General features: G+C 37.7%; 1 protein-coding gene across 3 annotated transcripts; it reads left to right on the top strand.

Annotated features, from left to right (window-relative positions):
• The first annotated feature begins 4,396 nt into the window (after window positions 1-4,396).
• On the top strand, window positions 4,397-21,980 carry LOC103941894 (protein SPIRRIG). 3 transcript variants are annotated; one of them, XM_048586739.1, is made up of 19 exons: window positions 4,397-5,139; window positions 6,319-6,388; window positions 6,845-6,930; window positions 7,561-7,696; window positions 7,777-7,833; window positions 7,948-8,127; window positions 8,579-8,770; window positions 8,866-8,931; window positions 9,203-9,317; window positions 9,441-10,597; window positions 10,870-11,569; window positions 11,652-11,754; window positions 11,958-13,063; window positions 13,219-14,869; window positions 14,972-18,025; window positions 18,369-18,677; window positions 18,888-19,194; window positions 19,573-19,719; window positions 20,159-21,980. In XM_048586739.1, exons 1-19 carry the CDS (start codon window positions 4,964-4,966, stop codon window positions 21,332-21,334), a joined length of 10,788 nt encoding a protein of 3,595 aa, XP_048442696.1. In that variant the 5' UTR covers window positions 4,397-4,963; the 3' UTR covers window positions 21,335-21,980. The 3 variants fall into 3 exon arrangements, with proteins under 3 accessions (XP_048442696.1, XP_048442697.1, XP_048442698.1); XM_048586740.1 differs by having other exon boundaries at window positions 4,398-5,139; window positions 7,951-8,127; XM_048586741.1 differs by lacking the exons at window positions 4,397-5,139; window positions 6,319-6,388; window positions 6,845-6,930; window positions 7,561-7,696; window positions 7,777-7,833 and having other exon boundaries at window positions 8,019-8,144.
• Window positions 21,981-22,179: the final 199 nt, after the last annotated feature.

Below are 22,179 nucleotides of genomic sequence, written 5' to 3'. Positions count from 1 at the left end.
AACATAAGATCTCTTACTTACAAATGAATAAGAATACCACTAGATCATAGATTAAGTGACGATTTTGTTTTATTTTTAAGTTCTCATGTTTTTTGAAAACCGAAAAATAAAAAGTGAAATTTATTTTTAGGTTTTCAAAGTTTGGCTTTTAGTTTTTTTGTGGCCAAATAGTTTTCAGCTTTTAAAAATATAAAAATTGAAAACAAAATAGGTATTAAATAATTTTCATGTATTAATTTATGATAACTTTCTGAAGGAGGTGAACTAAATTAAAATGACTTTCGACAAAAAAAAAAAAAAAAAAAACCTAAATGAAAATGACTAAAATTTAGTTCATTACCACTTGAAATTGTCTTATTTCGACTCCTTTGAGACCTATAAAAAGACATTGTATATATTAAAAATAGCCATTCATGTCTCAGCTAACCAAAATACCATGGTTGAAAGAAAGGAAATGTTATGTTCTGTGATGATGATCAGACCATGCGTCTTTTCTCAAAGGCATAGCTATAGTTTTTGATATTCACGTTTAGGTATTCATAGTTTTGTGCTATTATATGAAATTTTCTCGATGTTTAATAAAGTATCTTTTCAATTTTTTTAATAAAATAAATATTAACGACGGTGTTGCAAATTGACCCCATCATGTTAGCATCAAATTCCTTGAACATTCTCAAAGAAATGTACTTCGAATATTATGCTATTTTTTTTTAGAAAATATTACGCATCGGTTTAAACTAGTCTACTACTTCTGATTTCCCATGCTAAATCTATTTGTTACCAATGAAATAACTATCACTTCCTCTTTCAGTTACCTAAATTAGCTGCTATGTCACGGTCTAATTCACCTAAATTCACCTTTGCTCTTATTTGAATTTGGTACCAACCTTTGGTTTTAAGTTATATTAAACTGGATGACGCAAATTTAACGGTGTATAATGTAGGGCTGCTCTTAAATTATTTTCTATGCCCAGAAATTATAATCAAATTTGGTTTTTGTTTTCTTTTGTTTAGTCATATTCACACCAAAGGAATTCAACATCCCACACCTCAAAAAAATAAAAAATAAATAAAGGACCGGAAAGGCTCCAACACATGCCAAATTAGAATTTTCTACAAAGAAAAAGAATTTATACAAATTTGTTAAAAAGAACTAGAGTAAATTAGTCACTAATTATCAAAGTTTTAAAAGGCGAAGACGAAATCAAGACATTACATGGATAATTTTGCCTCAAGTGACCTAAAATTATTAATATTTAGTCTAGTTGGAGGGTATGTCATATAGTCTAGTTGATTATTTGGTATAGTGAGTTTAAGCCTACTTTCGTTGGGTGGAGGCGTTTTTATCACTGCCCAAGTGTGCCTCAAGGCTCGTTTTTTATAACATTGTTGATGATTGGGTGTAGCGATATTTAGTCTACAGGTTGTACACGTTGTTAGAAAATATTATGCATTTTAGTTTATTGGACGAATTTTTTTATTGTTTAATCGAATCCATAGGAAGTTTTATTTGTTAGAAATGTCAGATTACGCACTATACTCATAAAAAATTACAATTAAGAGTTATAGTTAATAACACATAATATCACCAGGATTATTATAGTAACGTTGAGTTTGAAATTGTGAATAATTACATTGTCAAGATAAAATGTTATATGTGAATGTGATTACGTTACAAAAACGACTATATTGCATAGTAATATCGAACATATAATAATGCTTGAGGGTTTGATATAACTTTAAACTTTCACCAACTCTTGATCAACATGGTAGCAGGAGTCATAGACATCATGCCTTCCTTAATTAACACTTTAATTAAACTCATTTTAATAAATTGAAAACGTAACATTTGAAATGACTCATGAGTCTTTTCGACTTCTGATAATATGAACTGCCATAACTTCACTACTAGTTGATTCCTTTTCAGAAAAATTCTTGAGCATGTTGATACGGTGGCGGGGTCCACTTTTAGTATCCATTTGGTAAACACATTATTCTCCCCCAAATATACAACCATATTATATGGCCATATTATGTTCCAAGTACATGTTAGCATGAAACATGTGGGATGGATCTACTTTCCCCACCATACCATAAGTTGTTACAATATAATCATATATCGATCATAATGTTTTTACATAGTAGAGCTCAAGTACCTAAAATTAGTAAGTTAATGTATAATTATAAGGTTAATTATTTTATCTCGACTCGCTTCACAATGTAGTACAATGAATCAAATTGTTCGATATTTAGGTTTGTACACAATGATCATAATTGTCAAAATTCATCTGAATTGAAGAGTGTGAACCTTTAATTTTATTTTATTTTTTACCAAAAACGGTGTGTTATTCTAATTATCTGGTTACAATAAGACAAGTAAACGCGTTTCGATGTGAGTAAATATGTGTATGAAATGATTTTTAATGAGAAATTAAATCATGGTTGGTTATATCATGGGGTTATAGTATGTAGTTGGTCCTAACAAGTGGCACGGAGAAATTAATTTTATTTTGGATTCCTTATCGTGATTTATTTTTATAAATTTATAATATTTTATATAAAATTTTAAACCTATGATCGCCCCGCCCCTAACCTTGGGCTGGGTGTCCGAGTTAGCACCCATCATTGCCCTTAGGCCTGGTTTGGTACTGAGGTGATTTTGAAAAAAGATGGTATCAAAAAATGCTGGGAGCTGTTTTTGTGTTTGATAAACATTTAGCTTCAGCTTTTTTTTTCACAGTTTTGGGTAAAAAAAGCCAAAAACAAGAAGCTTGCAAAACCCAGCTTTAAAAAACCGGCTTTTTCACATTTGTTTTACATAAAAGTTTACCAAACACTATAATATTGTTTTTTTTCTTTTCAAAAGCACTTTTACAAAAAAGTTTACCAAACACTCTGCTGCTTTATTTCACAACTACTTATTCTTACAGCACAGCAGAAGCATTTGTTTTTCAAAGTACAACAATACCAAATCAGCCCTTATACCCAATACAATTTTAATGTGCTACGTAGCGCGTAAACTTGTCCCTTACACCTAGTTTGGTTATGCCATTACCAATTATGTGTAATCCCTAGGGCAACCGCCCTAACCTAACAAGAACAATTATCCTTACGATCAAACAAGGAGCAGACAATCCATGCATTTTACTTGGTTATACGTTTTATACTCATTGATACCCCTACATGTTCTACACTCTCCATAATGTGCTAGTTCACTCGTACTTAGACGACTAGTAGTATAAGTTAACAATAGTAGTAATAGATTGATACTTTGACCTCTTTAACATTAAGGAGATAAATGCTACTAGATTAATAGCTAATTGATTTACTCTAAGGGCAGATAATGGCTTTAATATTATAAGGGGCTAGCAATAATGTGATTTAAATTTACCTTTGACGATAATCAGACTTAAGACCTCTTTCGTTCTTATTAAACATCCTACACAAATCGTAAAACTTACACATAAATTCATTAAATATTTATCTCATTCTTGCCTGATTCGCTACTTTTTACCCTACATCTTTTATGTTCGATTCTTCATCTCATTTCTTAAACGAACAAAATTGGTAGGATGAAACTGAAAATGAACAAAATTGATTATTATTATTTGGCTCGATTCTCAACTTCGAAGATGAATCGGATATTACCCTAACATAAGATATCTCATAAAATTAGAAAAAGAAAAGAAAAAGGTACGTGCTAGATCCCTTAGCCATTAAGGCACATACAATACTGTTGCATCAACAATTAAATGCTTCCCACCGTAAACATAAACAAAAAAAAGTTTTAACGAAACACTTTTAGTACTATTCATTTTTAAACAATAAAAAATATTTTTATTTTAAAAAGTCACTCATAGACTATTCACTTACAACACATTTTCGTCATTTTGATTAAAACTCAAAGTTTTCAAGTCATTTTCATTAGTTTTTCTTAAACAAAAATATAAAGCTCATTTGGATGTACTTTTAAAATGATTAAAAACGTTTTTGGTGAAAATATTTTTAGAACAAATCTTTAATAAAAATACAAGTAAATCTTAAAAAATCACTTAAAGTGCTTATTGAAAGAAACACATAATTGATGATTATTGCAGAAAACACTTTAACTGCTTTTAAAACTCAAAAATATTAAACAAAAATATTTTCAATCATTTTAAAAATACATCTATACCAATATATAATCACTCCACCTCTCAAAAAGATCGCATTTGAATCTTTGATTTGCTTTGCCGGAAGCGAGAGAGAGAAAAGGACTCATGAGAGAGAGTGGCAGTCACGTCTGGCACGTTCATATCAGGAAGCCACGTGGAACGCTGGGAGACGTGGATCCCATGCCGACGTGGTCGATGAGAGTATGGAAAAAACAACACAACGTTGCTTCCAATATTTTTGAATTTTTATTCTAGAGAGAGAAAGAGTTAGAGAGAGAGAGAGTTGAAGTTGAATGAAAGGATATATAGAAAGAAGCGACGAACAAGGCGCGGAGAGGCCGTCCGAGAACACGCACACAGACAACGTTATCATTTATTTCAATTCATTTTTTTTCGCTTTTCTCCTCCAAAGTCCGCGTATCCGCGTTTTCCGCACACCAAAAAATTAAAGAAAAAAAAAGAAAATCGGGAAAAAAAAAATTGAACGAAATCCGGGAAGGAAAATCCATCTTGGAGAAGAAAGAAACGCGCAAGAAACGAGCAGCGAAACGCCAAGATTCATCGAGCTCGATACGCCGGATCTTGCTGCTCCGATTCCCGACCCGAATCCGAGTCCGCTCGCTGACTGTTCGGACGCATTGGTTTATTAGCTCCGTGTTCGTTTTGATTTTCCTGCAAATTTTTTTTTGCGGTTTGGGTAAATTTGATTGTGAGGTTTCTGTGGCTGGATCAGATCCTTCCGGTGGAGCTTGGATCTGGTGCGGCGGTGAGAGAGGGGGTGTATGTATTAAGAATCAGTAGGGAAAACGATGAAATGGGGAACATTGCTTAAGGACTTAAGGGAGAAGGTCGGTCTCACTCAATCGCCGTCGTCTTCTTTATCTGCTTCTGCTGCCGCCGCCGCCGCTTCTTCGTCCTCGTCGTCGGCTCTCTCTGCCAATAACAATGTTAATTCAGCTCTTCACGGCTCGTATTCTCCTTCAGGGTACTCTACTCCTTTTATTTTTCATTTTTTTCGCTTTTTTAAATTATTGGGTTTTCAATTTTGTAGGTTAATATATTGATAAACTGGTTCATTTTCAGTATTTTGGGTTTAATTTATTTACTAATTTCTTGTTAATTTGGGGGTTTAATGGGTTTTAAGTGGCCGTGGATTGAGTGTTTTGTTAATACTTCAACGGTGTTATGCACTCTAGGGAAGCTTGTAGTTGTTAAATATTTTTGAATTGAATGAGCTGTGATGAGTATTTGTTGACTTAAGCTTTGCAGCTTGTTGTTTGATCAAATGCTAGATTGTTAGATTTGGCTCATCTAGTTTGTTGTTTGATCAAATGCTCGATTGTTAGATTTGGCTCATCTAGTCTCACCTGTTGGATGGTCTGTTCCGCTATCCATACAAATTTTGCAGCAACTGATGGTGTGAAAATGGATTTAATTTTAGCTTGTTGGAGTGGTTTAGACTTCAGAGTGTAGCCCATGGTTGCATTGCCTTGGCATCGATGTCATTGACATCTCATTTGTGGCAAGTCCTCAGTGATTATAGGTTATATGTGATCAGCTAATGCACCCGTCCTTTAATGGATCCCTGTTTTAGCATATGGTGGCTTGGGTTAGAGTTTAGTCATCAAACCTCGTGGCTTTAGCTTGTTTGTCGTTGATTGAAACTTTGCGTTCCAAACCTTGATATGCTTGAATGGGTTTAGAAAGGAAAATGTAATAGACTATGTCTGATGATGTGATTAAGACATGTAGAATATAACACATAGCTTGTGTGTTAAAACTTGGAGATTTGGCGGATAAAGAGGGTAGTCTATACACACGCATTATAACCTATATATGTATCCATGCAAATAGTTTGTACAAAACAATAGAGGTGAATTATGTAGCTGTTGATTCTGCTGGCCACTAAAAACATGTTTGGATTATCATAAGAAGTAGCAAAAAGTTACTGCAAGCTCTTGGTGCCAAAGTAAAGAGTTAGTGCTGTCTTTTTTAGTGAATCTTAACATAAATTTTGTGAGGGTCAACATCTAAGTTTTATGATTTGCATTCGCATATAAATCTTCCATAAAGGATACATGGTATCAGTTGTTTGTAGTTTCTATATGTCAATTTGATACTGTAGCATTACAAGATCATTAACATCCAATGCCTGTGAAAGCAGAGACAAACATGAATTGGAATTGGACTTCAAGAGATTTTGGGAAGAGTTCCGGTCATCCAGCTCTGAAAAGGTTTTTTTCATTACTTATTCCATATGATTTCTTTTTTATCAATGTGTTGCAGAATAAATAAGGGGAAAAGGAGCAGAGAGTTTCTGGGTGAAATAGAAGAGGGGGGAAATGAGACAGAGATGAAGAGCAATAGGGAGTCGGGGGTTTCAAATATATGATGGTCAATCCTCAAAATACGTTTGGAAAAAAAAGATCCTCAAATAGTTACATCATGAACTATTTATGTAGCCTTTCCAGAAATCAGATCTCCAATTAGCTTTCTAACAAACTGAAATCACCAATTAAATCCGCAATAACATCTCTAAATTAGGATAAAACGTTTCAAATCATTAACTTTTATTCTTAAGCAGAATCTTCATCGTATTGTTTGTTGCTTTTATATATTCGCATGCAGTTATTTTTTGTGTCTGAAAATAGTGGTTTCTAATTTTTTTTTTTTTTTAATTGTATATGCAGGAGAAAGAAGCGGCCTTGAATTTAACTGTAGATATTTTTTGTAGATTAGTACAGCAACATGCAAATGTAGCTCAATTAGTTACCATGTATGAACCCTCTTCCCCTTTTTCTTGTCTTCTGCATTGATTAGTACATAATTTCTTTGAAAAATGGGAAAAAGATGTAATATTATGATTCATATTGTTATGATAAAATTAACTATGCGAAGGGCTAATTTACCTTGTAATAGAGATGCAAGTGATGTATACAATATTTCCTTTTAAGAAAAATTAATTATTGATTTGACATTTATGTGTGTACCGAATTTGGTTTTGTGGTGCTGCTGCAAATTAAAATAGATCAGTTCCCTGCATAACCAGCAACTTTGTGTTGCTAAAGCTGGGTTGGACAAGTATTGGCTGTTTACTCCACTTTATTTTCTTGTCACTGGTGTCACTGAAAACATGTTTTTCCTCATTTATTTTTGTCAGATCCAATTACCAAAATCTGTTGTCATGTCGAGTTGGAGACCTCTATTTGATTTTAATTTGAGTATGCACATATGCATAATTTTGTTTGAATTTTTAAAGCAGTTTTTTCTCATTAGAAAATGAATCATGAAAAATGACTTGCTTGTTTTGGAACTTTTGTCAAAAGTTAAACTCTGCATTTCTATAACTGTTGGTTATAGAAAAATCCGAGTTTGTCTACTAACATACAAGTTTTGATGAACGCAGGTTAGTTGAAACACATATATTCTCATTTGTCCTGGGAAGGGCATTTGTAACAGATATTGAGAAGCTAAAAATCAGCAGCAGAAAAAGATATTTGGATGTAGAAAAAGTGCTGAAGTTTTTTTCAGAAGTCACAAAGGTTGGCTTTTATTTTAGTGGATGTTATCATTGTTTTCTCATCCGTTTCCTGAAGTCATAATCTTATTTACTTCTGTGCAGGATGGCATCAGTCCTGGTTCAAATTTGTTAACTGCTTTACAAGTGCTAGCTTCTGCGGTAAAATTTTGTTAATTTCACTAGATTAGGATACTTCTTTGGTTGTGACGGACTTAAATGACTTTTTTGTCTTTCATTCATATGCTGTTAATGCTTGTTTCCTTTTGCTGTTTGCAGCCTATTGATAAACAATCTCTCCTTGATTCGGGCATAATGTGCTGTCTCATTCATATTCTCAATTCCCTTCTGGATCCTGATGAGGCCAATCAGAAGCAAAGGGCTACTGATCATGATGAACTACTCTCAACTGGGAAAGATTATGACGGTGTTCCTGGCCAAGTCCGTCGGCTTGAGGTAGCTTTTGCTTAATGGTACACAAAACCATACATGTTTATTACACATGGATGTATGCAAAGATTGATTTTGAAACCACAATAGGCTTAATTGCTATCTTGTGTTTAGTAGAAGTAGAACCTTGTAGCATTTAAAGCGTGACATTTTTTTAACATGCCATGATTTGTGGGTATTTTAACATTTTTATTTTTCTTTTTTAGATGTTTATATTTCACATATTTGAACTCCAGCCAGTAGTGCGTGACATTTTTCTCATACTGAACTTTTCTTTGTTTGTATGTTATTGTGCTGTCCATTATCACTTGCCTTATTAGGCCAAACCTCATTATTACTTTATCAGAAATTTTATTTATTTATGTTTGAAATTGATTTTTAAGCCTGTTGTACTTGCTATGTTCTCGGTTCATGGTACTTTAAATTTTCTTTTTGTTTCTAACCTATAATTATGCAGGTAGAGGGGAGTGTTGTGCATATTATGAAAGCACTGGCAAACCATCCCTTGGCAGCACAAAGTTTGATTGAGGATGATTCTCTTCAGTTGCTCTTTCAGATGGTTGCGAATGGCTCTTTGACAGTCTTCTCTAGATACAAGGAGGGCCTGGTTCTGCTGCACAGCATTCAGCTTCATAGACATGCTATGCAGGTTGATACATTGCATGTATTGCCTGCCGTATTTGTAGAGACATTAGAACCCGTAATTCGGATTTTGTTTGTGCTAACTTGTGCTTATCTTTCCAGATTCTTGGTCTTCTTTTGGTCAATGACAATGGGAGCACTGCAAACTATATTCGCAAACATCATCTGGTATGTAATATATTATATGCGTGCACTGCATTGTAATGGTTAAATAATATACTGAATATGCCTGCTCAACTGACCATGCATACCTCCCACATACCCTCTAATGTTGGATAAGCATATAGTTCTAGCAGGAACATGAGCTAGCCAATGATGATTACACAGGCGGTGCTGACTTTTTTAATGTATTGTTTTCAAAGAATGGCTTGATCCATGGTTTTCTGGTTATCATTTTAAAATTATTCTCACATTATGATTTTCTGTTCCCCCTGTGCAGATTAAAGTTCTTTTAATGGCTGTCAAAGATTTCAATCCTGATTGCGGTGATTCTACATATACCATGGGCATTGTGGATTTGCTGCTTGAATGTGTTGAATTGTCATATAGACCTGGTAATTGGCTCGTCAGTTTTCCTTCTTTAGTTGAACTAACATCTCTTCCTTGTGTTGTATTTTTTTAATATGATTTTCTGCAGCTTAAATATGTGTTGGGTCTGATACATTTTTGGTATGTAGACGCTGGTGGTGTCAGGCTCAGGGAGGATATACATAATGCCCATGGTTATCAGTTCCTCGTTCAGTTTGCTTTAACACTTTCCACAATGTCTGAAAGTCAGGGGTTCCATTCCGTTCAGTATAAATTTTCAGACCAAAATTCTGCTTCAGGCGGTTCCCATGCACAGGATGTTGTAGACATTCAGGATTCCATGGGAGAAAAGGGACCCTTAGATGAACAACTTTCTCCCACACTGTCTAGGTTGCTTGATGTTCTTGTTAATCTAGCTCAAACTGGCCCAACCGAACCGAAAGGTTCCAACTCTTCCCATACCAGGTCCAGTGACCATAGCAGAAGTACACCATCTTCAGACAGATTGGCTGATGAAGTTTGGGAAAAGGACAATAATAAAGTCAAAGACCTTGAAGCAGTTCAGATGTTGCAGGACATTTTCCTCAAAGCAGAAAGCAGGGAGTTGCAAGCAGAAGTTCTGAATAGAATGTTCAAAATATTTTCAAGTCATCTTGAAAATTACAAGTTGTGCCAGCAGTTACGGACTGTTCCACTTTTCATCCTAAATATGGCTGGTTTTCCCCCATCTTTACAAGAGATACTGCTAAAAATTCTTGAGTATGCCGTGACTGTTGTAAACTGCGTCCCTGAGCAAGAGTTACTGTCACTTTGTTGCTTGTTGCAGCAACCAATATCATCAGACTTAAAGCACACTGTACTTTCTTTTTTTGTAAAACTTCTATCTTTTGACCAGCAGTACAAAAAGGTCCTCCGAGAAGTTGGTGTCCTGGAGGTTTTGTTGGATGACCTGAAGCAGCACAAGTTGCTTTTGGGTCAAGAGCATCAAAGTGCCAATACTAATCAGTCGGAGAGAAATTCCGGTTCAAGCAGCTTTAAAAAGCACTTGGACAGCAAGGATGTAATTATTTCATCACCCAAACTAATGGAATCTGGTTCAGGGAGGCTTCCTATATTTGAAGTTGATGGTACAATTACTATAGCGTGGGATTGTATGGTCTCTTTATTAAAGAAAACCGAAACCAACCAATCGTCTTTCCGTGTGGCTAATGGTGTAACTACTGTTCTTCCGTTTCTTGTGTCTGACACACACCGAGCAGGGGTGCTTAGGGTGTTGTCATGTTTGATCATTGAAGATGGTACCCAGGTTTGTTAACTTTTTTAGTCTACTGTAACTCTGTACAAATTTGAAATTCTGTGGTTTTGCATTCAATTCTTGTCCCTTTATTTATTTTTTTAAATTTTCATTCATATATTTCTGAAATAAAAATTAGTGACAAATCTAGAACTTTCATAACATAGAATCCGTGGATGTCTTAGCAGTTATAGAAGCTTTTGTGCAGACATAGTAGTATTTTAGTCATCGAGCTTTGCCATTGTTGATTGTCGAAATAACTTTAATTTCTCATATTTGACCAGGCACATCCCGAAGAATTAGGTGTGATTGTTGAAATTCTAAAAAGTGGAATGGTTACCAGTGTTATGGGATCTCAATACAGGCTTCAAAATGATGCAAAATGTGACACTATGGGGGCTTTGTGGCGCATTCTGGGAGTTAATAACTCCGCTCAGAGGGTTTTTGGCGAAGCCACTGGTTTTTCTATTCTTCTTACCACACTCCATAGTTTCCAAGGTGACGGGGAGCGTTCAGATCAATCTTCTTTAGAGGTTTACATCAAGGTGTTTACGTATTTGTTGCGTCTAGTGACTGCTGGAGTGTGTGGTAATGCTGTTAATAGGACAAAATTACACACAATTATATCATCCCAAACTTTCTATGATCTTCTATCTGAGTCAGGCTTACTTGGTGTGGACTGTGAAAAGCAAGTCATACAATTATTGTTTGAACTAGCTCTTGAAATTGTGCTTCCACCGTTCTTAACATCAGAAAGTGTTACATCGTCGGATGTGCTTGATAATGAGTCTTCAAGTTTTTCAATAATGACTACATCAGGTTCATTTCATCCTGATAAGGAACGGGTGTTCAATGCTGGTGCTGTCAGAGTTCTTATTCGGTCGTTACTGCTTTTTACTCCAAAGATGCAGCTTGAAGTGCTTAACCTTATTGAAAGGCTTGCTCGTGCTGGTCCCTTCAACCAGGAAAACCTCACCTCTATAGGTGCGAAAAACAATAATTATTGGCTTAAGTATCTAAATTGGTGACCAGTCCTCTCACTTTCTACTTTGTCTAATGTATTTAGGTTGCATTGAACTTCTGCTGGAAACCATTCACCCATTCCTTTTGGGCTCATCTCCATTCCTTAAGCATGCTCTGGAGATTGTGGAAGTTCTTGGGGCATACAGGTAAGACTTGCTACATGTATTGGAATTTATTTGTTTTCTCTGTTCAGTTCTCATTGTCTTTTCACTTTATTTTTATCTAAGTTCTTTTTCTGTGCCATTTATATATGGATTTTTGGGAATGGAGGTGTCTCTCAGCAATTAAGACTGGTGGTTTGACCTTATTCAATTTGAATAACAAGGTTTTTTTATGTATATGGTGGTAGGCTATCTGCATCAGAACTTCGAATGCTTATTCGATATGTGTTGCAAATGAGGTCAATGAAGTCAGGTCGTATACTTGTTGACATGATGGAAAGGTTAATTCTCATGGAGGATTCAGAAAATATTTCCCTCGCACCATTTGTAGAGATGGACATGAGCAAGATTGGTCATGCTTCCATTCAGGTTTCTCTGGGAGAAAGATCATGGCCTCCAGCAGCTGGTTATTCATTTGTGTGTTGGTTTCAGTTTCAGAATCTGTTGAAGTTGCAAACAAAAGAAACTGAGTCCAAAGCTGGTTCTTCTAAGAAGTGGAGCAGTTCTGCCGGGCAACATCATGAGCGGCATATTCTCCGGATATTTTCTGTTGGTGCAGCAAATAATGGAAATGCATTCTATGCAGAATTATATATTGACGAGGATGGTGTTCTTACCCTTGCAACTAGCAGTTCTTGCTCCTTATCATTTTCAGGATTGGAACTTGAGGAAGGCAGGTGGCATCACCTTGCAGTTGTACATAGCAAGCCAAATGCTCTTGCTGGATTGTTCCAAGCCAGTGTTGCTTATGTGTATCTTGATGGAAAGCTTAGACACACAGGGAAACTAGGATATTCTCCATCTCCGATTGGGAAACCTTTGCAGGTAACCGTGGGGACTCCAGTTAATTGTGCAAGAGTTAGTGACTTGACCTGGAAGGTCCGTTCTTGCTACCTTTTTGAGGAGGTGCTCACCTCAGGTAGTATTTGTTTCATGTACATTCTTGGTAGAGGATATAGAGGGCTCTACCAGGACACAGATCTTCTTCGTTTTGTCCCCAACCAGGCATGTGGTGGTGGTAGCATGTCTATCTTAGATACCTTGGATGCTGACTTGACCTTGGCTTCTAATACACAGAAGCTTGACATATCTAGTAAGCAAGTAGACTCCAAGGCAGATGGCAGTGGAATTGTTTGGGATTTGGAGAGACTAGGTTATCTCTCTTCACAGCTCTCTGGGAAGAAGCTTATATTCGCATTTGATGGAACCTGTGCAGAAGCTATTCGAGCATCAGGGGAGCTCTCCATGCTCAATCTAGTTGATCCATTGTCGGCAGCTGCTTCTCCTATTGGGGGTATGTTTAAGACTACGGCTCACATATTGGGTCCAAATTTTCACATTTATATGATTATATACGTATATATGCATGTATGTATGTGAAAAACTGGCGGATCTAGAGTTTTAGAATTCTCCTCTATTTCCTTTGTTCTCATTTTTTGTTTTGTGCAGGTATACCACGATTTGGGCGTCTTTATGGGGATATTTACCTATGTAGTCAATGTGTAATCGGTGATACTATCTGCCTGGTTGGTGGGATGACCGTTATCCTGGCCTTAGTTGAGGCTGCTGAGACTAGGGACATGCTACAAATGGCCCTTACTTTACTGGCCTCTGCCCTTCATCAGAATCCTCAGAATGTGAGAGACATGCAAAAATGCCGGGGATACCATTTGTTGGCTCTCTTTTTGCGTCGTCGAATGTCACTGTTTGACATGCAATCTCTTGAGATCTTTTTCCAGATTGCTGCTTGTGAAGCTTCATTTTCGGAACCAAGGAAGTTGAAATATAATCGGACTAATTTGTCACCGGTTACAACTATGCACCAAACCAGTTTTGAGGAAGTTAATTTGTCAAGGTTTCGTGATGAGTTTTCTTCTGTTGGATCTCAAGGAGACATGGATGATTTTTCTGCACCAAAAGATTCATATAGTCATATTTCGGAGCTTGAAAGTGCTGATATTCCGGATGAAACCTCAAATTGCATTGTCTTGTCAAATGAAGACATGGTTGAACATGTCTTGTTGGATTGGACATTGTGGGTAACGGCTCCAGTTGCAATTCAAATTGCACTTCTTGGTTTTCTAGAGCATCTAGTGTCCATGCACTGGTACAGAAATCATAACCTTACTGTTCTGCGCCGAATAAACCTTGTTCAACATTTATTAGTTACTCTACAGCGGGGTGATGTTGAAGTTCCTGTTTTGGAGAAATTGGTTGTATTGCTTGGTGTCATTTTAGAAGATGGGTTTCTCTCTTCTGAACTGGAACATGTGGTTCGGTTTGTGATCATGACATTTGATCCACCTGACTTGACACCCCGACATCCAATAGTGCGTGAGGCCATGGGAAAGCATGTAATTGTGAGAAACATGCTGCTGGAGATGCTTATTGATCTGCAAGTAACCATTAAATCCGAAGAATTGCTTGAGCAGTGGCATAAGATTGTTTCTTCTAAATTGATTACATATTTTCTAGACGAATCTGTTCACCCAACAAGTATGAGATGGATCATGACTCTTCTTGGAGTTTGTCTTACTTCGTCTCCTACATTTGCGCTAAAGTTTCGGACAAGTGGAGGTTATCAAGGCTTGACCCGGGTGCTTCCAAGCTTCTATGATTCCCCAGACATATATTACATTTTGTTCTGTCTGATATTCGGAAAGTCTGTCTATCCTAGATTGCCGGAAGTTCGCATGCTAGACTTTCATGCACTTATGCCAAATGATGGAAGTAATGTGGAGCTGAAATTTGTAGAATTGTTGGAATCTGTTATTACCATGGCAAAATCTACATTTGATAGGCTGAGCATTCAGTCAATGCTTGCTCACCAATCTGGTAATCTTTCCCAGGTTGGTGCTGGCCTTGTGGCAGAACTCGTGAATGGAAATGCAGACATGGCCGGGGAGCTTCAAGGTGAAGCATTGATGCATAAAACATATGCGGCACGCTTAATGGGTGGGGAGGCATCAGCCCCTTTTGCTGCTACTTCGGTCTTGAGATTTATGGTTGATTTGGCAAAAATGTGCCCCCGTTTCACTGCTGTCTGCAAACGAGCAGAGTTTCTTGAAAGCTGCATTGACCTATATTTTTCTTGTGTCAGGTTTGTCATGGGACTGAATATTTTCTGACATTGATACTGTTAATTTACTGGTTTTTCTTAGAACTTCTCTTTTTACTGAACTCATTATCTTGTTTCTTACAGAGCAGCCCATGCTGTGAAGATGGCGAAGGAGCTATCTGTAAAGGCAGAAGAGAAGAACTTGAATGATTGTGACGATACCTGTAGTTCACAGAACACGTTTTCTAGCCTACCTCATGAACAGGATCAGTCTGCCAAAACCTCCATTAGTGTTGGAAGCTTCCCTCCTGGTCAGGTGAGTTCAAGTTCTGAAGACACGGCTGTTCCCCTAAATTCTGGGGCCGATGATAAAGCAAAGACCAAGGCTACTACAGCCCAGCAGGAATTGCACATATCAGTGCAAGATGATGTACAAGCTGTTCAGAGCTTAGATGGTGACAATGCTGACCAGGTTTCTGCCACATCCAGCACAAATGATTTCAGTTTCCGTAAGAAGGTCACCCTGGAACCCCTTAAACCAGTGGATTCTGAGAGTTCCGCATCTTTTACCATGCTTGATTCTCCCAATTTATCAGAGAAGTCTAGTTTGAGACTCCCACTTACACCTTCTCCTTCTCCTGTTTTAGCATTGACATCTTGGCTGGGAAGTGCAGGCTATAATGAATTCAAATCTCCCTTGGTTGCCACTCCTTCCATTGATTCTTCTGCGACTACCACTGAATTTGATCCATCTGCAGAGCTGAAGTCTCCTGGGCCTTCTAATGCAAGTAATTTTTTTTCAGCTAGTCCAAAGCTACTTCTTGAAATGGATGATTGTGGCTATGGAGGTGGTCCTTGTCCTGCTGGAGCCACTGCAGTTTTAGATTTTATTGCAGAAGTTCTTTCTGAGTTTGTGACCGAGCAAATTAAAGCATCACAGATTATAGAGGGAATCTTGGAAAGTGTTCCATTATATGTTGATGCAGATTCTATGTTGGTATTCCAAGGATTGTGCCTTAGTAGACTGATGAACTTTCTGGAAAGGCGTCTCTTGCGCGATGATGAAGAAAATGAGAAAAAGCTAGATAAAAATCGTTGGTCCTCAAATTTAGATTCATTATGCTGGATGATAGTGGATCGTGCATATATGGGCGCTTTTCCTCAACCCTCTGGAATACTAAAGATGCTTGAGTTCTTATTATCTATGCTACAATTAGCAAATAAAGATGGCCGAATTGAAGAAGCTACTCCTAGTGGGAAGAGCCTCTTATCTATTGGAAGAGGGAGCAGACAACTTGATGCTTATATACATTCAATTCTTAAAAACACAAATCGTATGATACTGTATTGTTTTCTGCCATCATTCTTGTCTTCAATAGGAGAAGATGTTCTGCTTTTGTGCTTAGGTTTGCTAGTTGAATCAAAGAAGAGAGCTTCCTCCAACTCTTCACATGATAATTCAGGAATTAATATCGGCACAGTCTTACAGTTATTAGTTGCTCACAGGCGAATTATATTCTGTCCCAGCAATATGGATACCGATATAAATTGTTGTCTTTGTGTCAATTTAATATCTCTCCTGCATGACCAACGACAGAATGTGCAGAACATGGCTGTTGATATTGTCAAGTATCTCCTGGTGCATCGTCGGGTAGCTCTAGAAGATCTGCTGGTTTCTAAGCCAAATCAAGGACACCAACTGGATGTGCTACATGGGGGATTTGACAAGTTATTAACATTGACTGAAAATTTATCAGCTTTCTTTGAATGGCTTCAGAGTTCTGAAGCGATGGTGAATAAAGTACTAGAGCAGTGTGCTTCCATTATGTGGGTACAGTACATTACTGGATCAACAAAATTTCCAGGAGTGAGAATTAAAGCTATGGAGGGTCGTCGCAAGAGAGAAATGGGGAGAAAATCTAGGGATACGTCAAAGTTAGATATAAAGCACTGGGAGCAGGTGAATGAACGGAGATATGCACTGGAATTGGTGCGTGATGCAATGTCCACTGAACTGAGAGTGGTGCGTCAAGACAAGTATGGATGGGTTCTGCATGCTGAGAGTGAGTGGCAAACGTATCTTCAACAACTTGTCCATGAGCGGGGAATATTCCCAATGCGAAAATCCTCTGTTAATCAGGATCCTGATTGGCAGCTTTGTCCAATTGAAGGTCCATACAGGATGCGCAAAAAACTTGAGCGCTGCAGATTGAAACTTGATACTATCCAAAATGTTCTTGATGGACAATTTGAAGTAAGGGAAGCAGAGCTGTCCAAAGAGAATAATGAGAATGATCTGGATGCTTCTGATAATGATTCTGAGTCATACTTTCAACTTTTGACTGATGGTGCCAAACAGAATGGCCTTGATGGTGAACTGTATGAAAGGTCATTTCTTAAAGAACCTGATAATGCCAAAGATGTTGCTTCTGTTAGTCGTGAATGGAATGATGATAGAGCTAGTAGTATCAATGAAGCAAGTTTGCACTCTGCACTCGAGTTTGGTGGAAAATCTAGTTCAGCATCTGTCCCCATGGATGACAGTGTACATGAAAGATCTGACCTAGGGTCTCCATGGCAATCTTCTTCTGCAAGAATTGATGATGTCAAAGTCACAGATGATAAATCGGATAAGGAACTCCATGATAATGGTGAATACCTGATCAGGCCTTATCTGGAACCTTTTGAAAAGATACGATTTCGGTATAATTGTGAACGAGTTATGGGTCTGGACAAGCATGATGGTATATTTTTAATAGGCGAGCATTCTCTGTATGTGATTGAAAATTTCTATATCGATGACTCTGGGTGTATTTGTGAAAAGGAATGCGAAGATGAACTCTCTATCATTGATCAGGCTCTTGGTGTAAAGAAGGATGTTACTATGGATTTCCATTCAAAGTCAACTTCATCTTGGGGAGCAACAGTAAAGTCAGGAGTTGGGGGAAGAGCATGGGCCTACAATGGCGGTGCATGGGGAAAGGAGAAAGTCTCTACTAGTGGTAATCTACCTCACCCGTGGAACATGTGGAAACTGAACAGTGTTCATGAGCTTTTGAAGCGTGATTACCAGCTGCGTCCTGTTGCTATTGAAATCTTTAGCATGGATGGATGTAATGATCTTTTGGTGTTCCACAAAAAAGAAAGGGAAGAAGTTTTCAAAAATCTAGTAGCCATGAATCTTCCCAGAAATAGCATGTAAGCAATCAATTCCCAGTTCCCTCTAATTTTTTTTTCCAATATTTCTTTTCGTGTTATAATTGTTGTATTTGTATATTTTTGCATGATTTTTTTGGTCTACTAGTGTGTGTATGTCTGTCTTTGTGTGTGTTTTGTTTGTGTGCCCTTTTGGGACTCGGGATGTTGAAACTGTGCAAGTTTATATTGTGGAACATAGCATTTAAGTAAGATATGAACTGCAAATTTACCTATATTAGTGTTTTACTTGTGTATTGATGGTTTTCCTGCCTAATATCTTTTGTATCACCTTTGGGATTTTTGCCAGTAATTTTTTAATTCGTAATTCTATTCCTTGCTTTAGGTTGGACACAACCATATCAGGATCAGCAAAACAAGAAAGCAATGAGGGTAGCCGCCTATTTAAGTCAATGGCCAAGTCCTTTTCAAGGAGGTGGCAAAATGGAGAAATAAGCAATTTCCAGTACCTCATGCATCTCAACACGTTGGCAGGACGGGGATACAGTGATCTTACCCAATATCCAGTGTTTCCATGGGTTCTTGCAGATTATGAGAGTGAAAACCTGGACTTATCAGATCCCAAAACTTTTCGTGGACTTGACAAACCGATGGGTTGTCAAACATTAGAGGGCAGAGAAGAATTCAGGAAAAGGTAATATCAATTCCACTGGTTTATTCTTATTTCACTTTTAAGTTTTAAGTTGTGTTTTCTTTGATTACAGTTTTTCCTGTTTTATTTCTATATAGTTGTTTTAACCACATGAAGCACTTTAGCATGGTTTTCTATATGCAGAAATACTTTTTTGGATGTATGTTATCAGCACTGTTTATTTATTCATCTTATGTTTCCTTCTCTACTCAGGTACGAGAGCTGGGATGATCCGGAGGTCCCAAAGTTCCATTATGGTTCTCATTATTCCAGTGCTGGGATTGTCCTCTTCTATCTTCTACGCCTACCACCTTTCAGTACAGAGAATCAAAAGTTACAGGGAGGGCAATTTGACCATGCTGATCGTCTTTTTAATAGTATTAAAGATACTTGGTTCAGTGCAGCTGGAAGGGGCAACACATCAGATGTGAAGGAGTTGATTCCTGAATTTTTCTACATGCCAGAGTTCCTGGAAAATCGTTTCAATCTTGATTTGGGAGAGAAGCAATCAGGAGAGAAGGTGAAACATCTTAATCCCTTACTAAGAATAAGAATTATTTGATGTTCAAGAGTCGTTAACCACCCTTGAGGGCCCAAATGCATATACCATTTTGGTAGGCTTGTACAACTTTCTATTGTACATTCTAATAAACAAAATATTGTGCTTTCTAATAAACAAAATAAGATGCTCTAACAAAAGTTTCTTTTGTTGGTACATACAATTTTGAAAATGCTATTAAGGTAGTAATAGTTAAGGTAGGGGAAATGGGGTTTTTTGTGCTCTAGCCAAATGCCACTTTTTTTTTTGAGAGCAAGAGCCCAATGCTACTTGAATCCTCTTTTTTTTCTTTCTACTATTTGAGAATTTAAACATTATCTCTTTAATTTCTATCATTAGGTTGGTGATGTTGGCTTACCTCCATGGGCTAAGGGCAGTGCTAGAGAATTCATCAAGAAGCACAGGGAGGCCCTGGAATCTGATTACGTTTCACAAAATTTGCATCATTGGATAGATCTCATTTTTGGATATAAACAGAGAGGAAAGGTTCGTATTGAGATTCATTCCTGGCATGCTGCAACTCATTCATAAGCTTTTAATAGGCCTCATAACGTTGCACTTGTGCACCTGGAAGTTCTTCAGAGAAATTTGTGGCATCATTTTAGTTTCATCTTTCAGCTCAGTATTTACCGCACCTAGAGACAAATTGCCCACATATATGTGATTGCATGAGATATACCCAAACCTAACTTGAACTGGTGAATAGTGAAGTCCTCATCTTTGCATGTGCTTATTTCAATTTGATAAAGCAATTGTTGGCTGAAAATTTGCTGAGATATAATACTACCCGACTATTTTTCTATTCTGGATCATATTGTGCCAAGCATTTGTGTTTACCGCACTTCTTCTGGTCCTGACTTAGTGTTCTACTTTACTCTTTCTGTTTTGGTTTGCTTTTCATTATAAATTTCCTTGAAATTGACAGGCAGCTGAGGAAGCTGTGAATGTTTTCTATCACTACACGTACGAGGGGAGTGTAGACATAGACTCGGTGACAGATCCTGCAATGAAAGCCTCAATTCTAGCACAGATTAATCATTTTGGGCAGACACCCAAACAGCTATTCCTCAAACCCCATGTGAAAAGGCAGGTCAACAGAAGGGTTCCTCATCCACTTAAGTACTCGCACCATCTCGTTCAGCATGAGATACGCAAGACATCGTCTTCGATAACTCAGATTGTTACTGTCAATGAGAAAATCCTAGTGGCAGGAACAAATTGTTTGCTTAAGCCAAGAACGTATACCAAGTATGTTGCATGGGGTTTCCCAGATCGTAGCTTAAGATTTATGAGCTATGATCAAGATCGACTCCTATCGACACACGAGAATCTTCATGGGGGCAACCAGATTCAGTGTACTGGCGTTAGCCATGATGGTCAGATTCTGGTCACTGGGGCTGATGATGGTTTAGTTTCTGTTTGGAGAATCAGTAATTATGGCCCCCGTGTCTTGAGACGCTTGCAGTTGGAGAAGGCACTTTGCGCCCACGCATCCAGAATTACATGTCTTCATGTTAGCCAGCCTTACATGCTGATTGTGAGTGGATCAGATGACTGCACTGTTGTTGTATGGGATCTCAGCTCCTTGGTTTTTGTTAGGCAGCTCCCTGAGTTTCCAGCGCCGATTTCTGCGATTTATGTGAATGACTTGACAGGGGATATTGTGACGGCAGCTGGAATTTTACTTGCAGTTTGGAGCGTTAATGGGGACTGCCTTGCAATGGTTAACACGTCTCAACTGCCTTCTGATTCAATTCTTTCTGTTACAAGTAGTTCAATTTCTGATTGGCTGGACGCAAACTGGTTTGTAACGGGTCATCAAAGTGGGGCTGTTAAGGTGTGGCAAATGGTTCACCACACCAACCTAGAGAGTTCCCAACAGAAGTCAACGAGCAATGGGATGGGTGGTTTAAATCTCAATGATAAAGTGCCAGAGTACAGGTTGGTCCTCCACAAGGTGCTCAAGTTTCATAAGCATCCCGTTACTGCCCTTCTCCTTACAAATGACCTCAAGCAGTTACTAAGCGGGGATTCTGGCGGGCATTTGTTGTCATGGACAGTGCCAGAGGAGAGCTTGAGAGCATCAATGAATCAGGGGTGATGATCCTAAAATATGATTCAAGTGTGATAACTTCAGCAAATGGGGCAGCCCTCGGTTCTAACTAAGACCCGAACCCTCGTGATGAAAAGAACAGAAGTGCGTCTCATGCTAAAGGGTACAAATGTGACAGCAGGGCTGGCCTGGACCGGAACAGGAGAAAACTACAGAGGATTGACAGTAAAGACAAAGCCACTCATAAACTAATTGTTAAGTGTTGAAAACCACGCAAGCATGCTGCCTATCAGGATCTTTGCTACACCAGGTTGAGCATCTGATTGGGAAGGCAATACTCGATGCTTTTAGGATGAATATAGGAGGATGCTCTCCATTTCGGACGAGGAGCGTCCAAGTCTTACAGGTTTTTTGGTTTGTTTGTTATTTTTAATGTAAATAGTTGGACTAACACGGTGTGTGATGGAAGTTGTATAGCAGAGAAGTGTGCCAGGAATGGGGACGTTTGGGTGAAAAATGATCGGTCCAGTGTGAAATCGGTCTATTGTGGGCATTTTTTGGCTACAATTCTTTTTGTAATAGTGCATTTTGGGCACTTATTATTGCCCATTTCTTTTTGTAAAATTTACCCCTCTCATGAACAAAAGGTTGTGTTTTGTTTTCGATTAGGTAGTGGAATCATTCTAATTCACAACTTCTCGAGCGTTTACTAGAACGTTAGTATTACAATTATTCTGATTCTTTACTCGAGCGTTTACTAGAACGTTAGTATTAAAATTATTTTGATTCTTTACTTCGTTGTGGTTAGTATTGAATACAAAATCAAAAGCATGTTAGTTTACAATTTATAATCACCTGTGCCCAACTTATCTAATTTTTAACTTTCTCGTTCT

The sequence above is a fragment of a genome, unplaced genomic scaffold, assembly GCF_019419815.1.
Source record: "Pyrus x bretschneideri cultivar Hongxiangsu unplaced genomic scaffold, Pyrus_bretschneideri_v1 Contig25, whole genome shotgun sequence".
In the NCBI taxonomy this organism is placed as follows: Eukaryota; Viridiplantae; Streptophyta; class Magnoliopsida; order Rosales; family Rosaceae; genus Pyrus; species Pyrus x bretschneideri.
The sequence above is the reverse complement of the archived record's forward strand: the minus strand, read 5'-3'. Positions and strand labels throughout refer to the sequence as shown.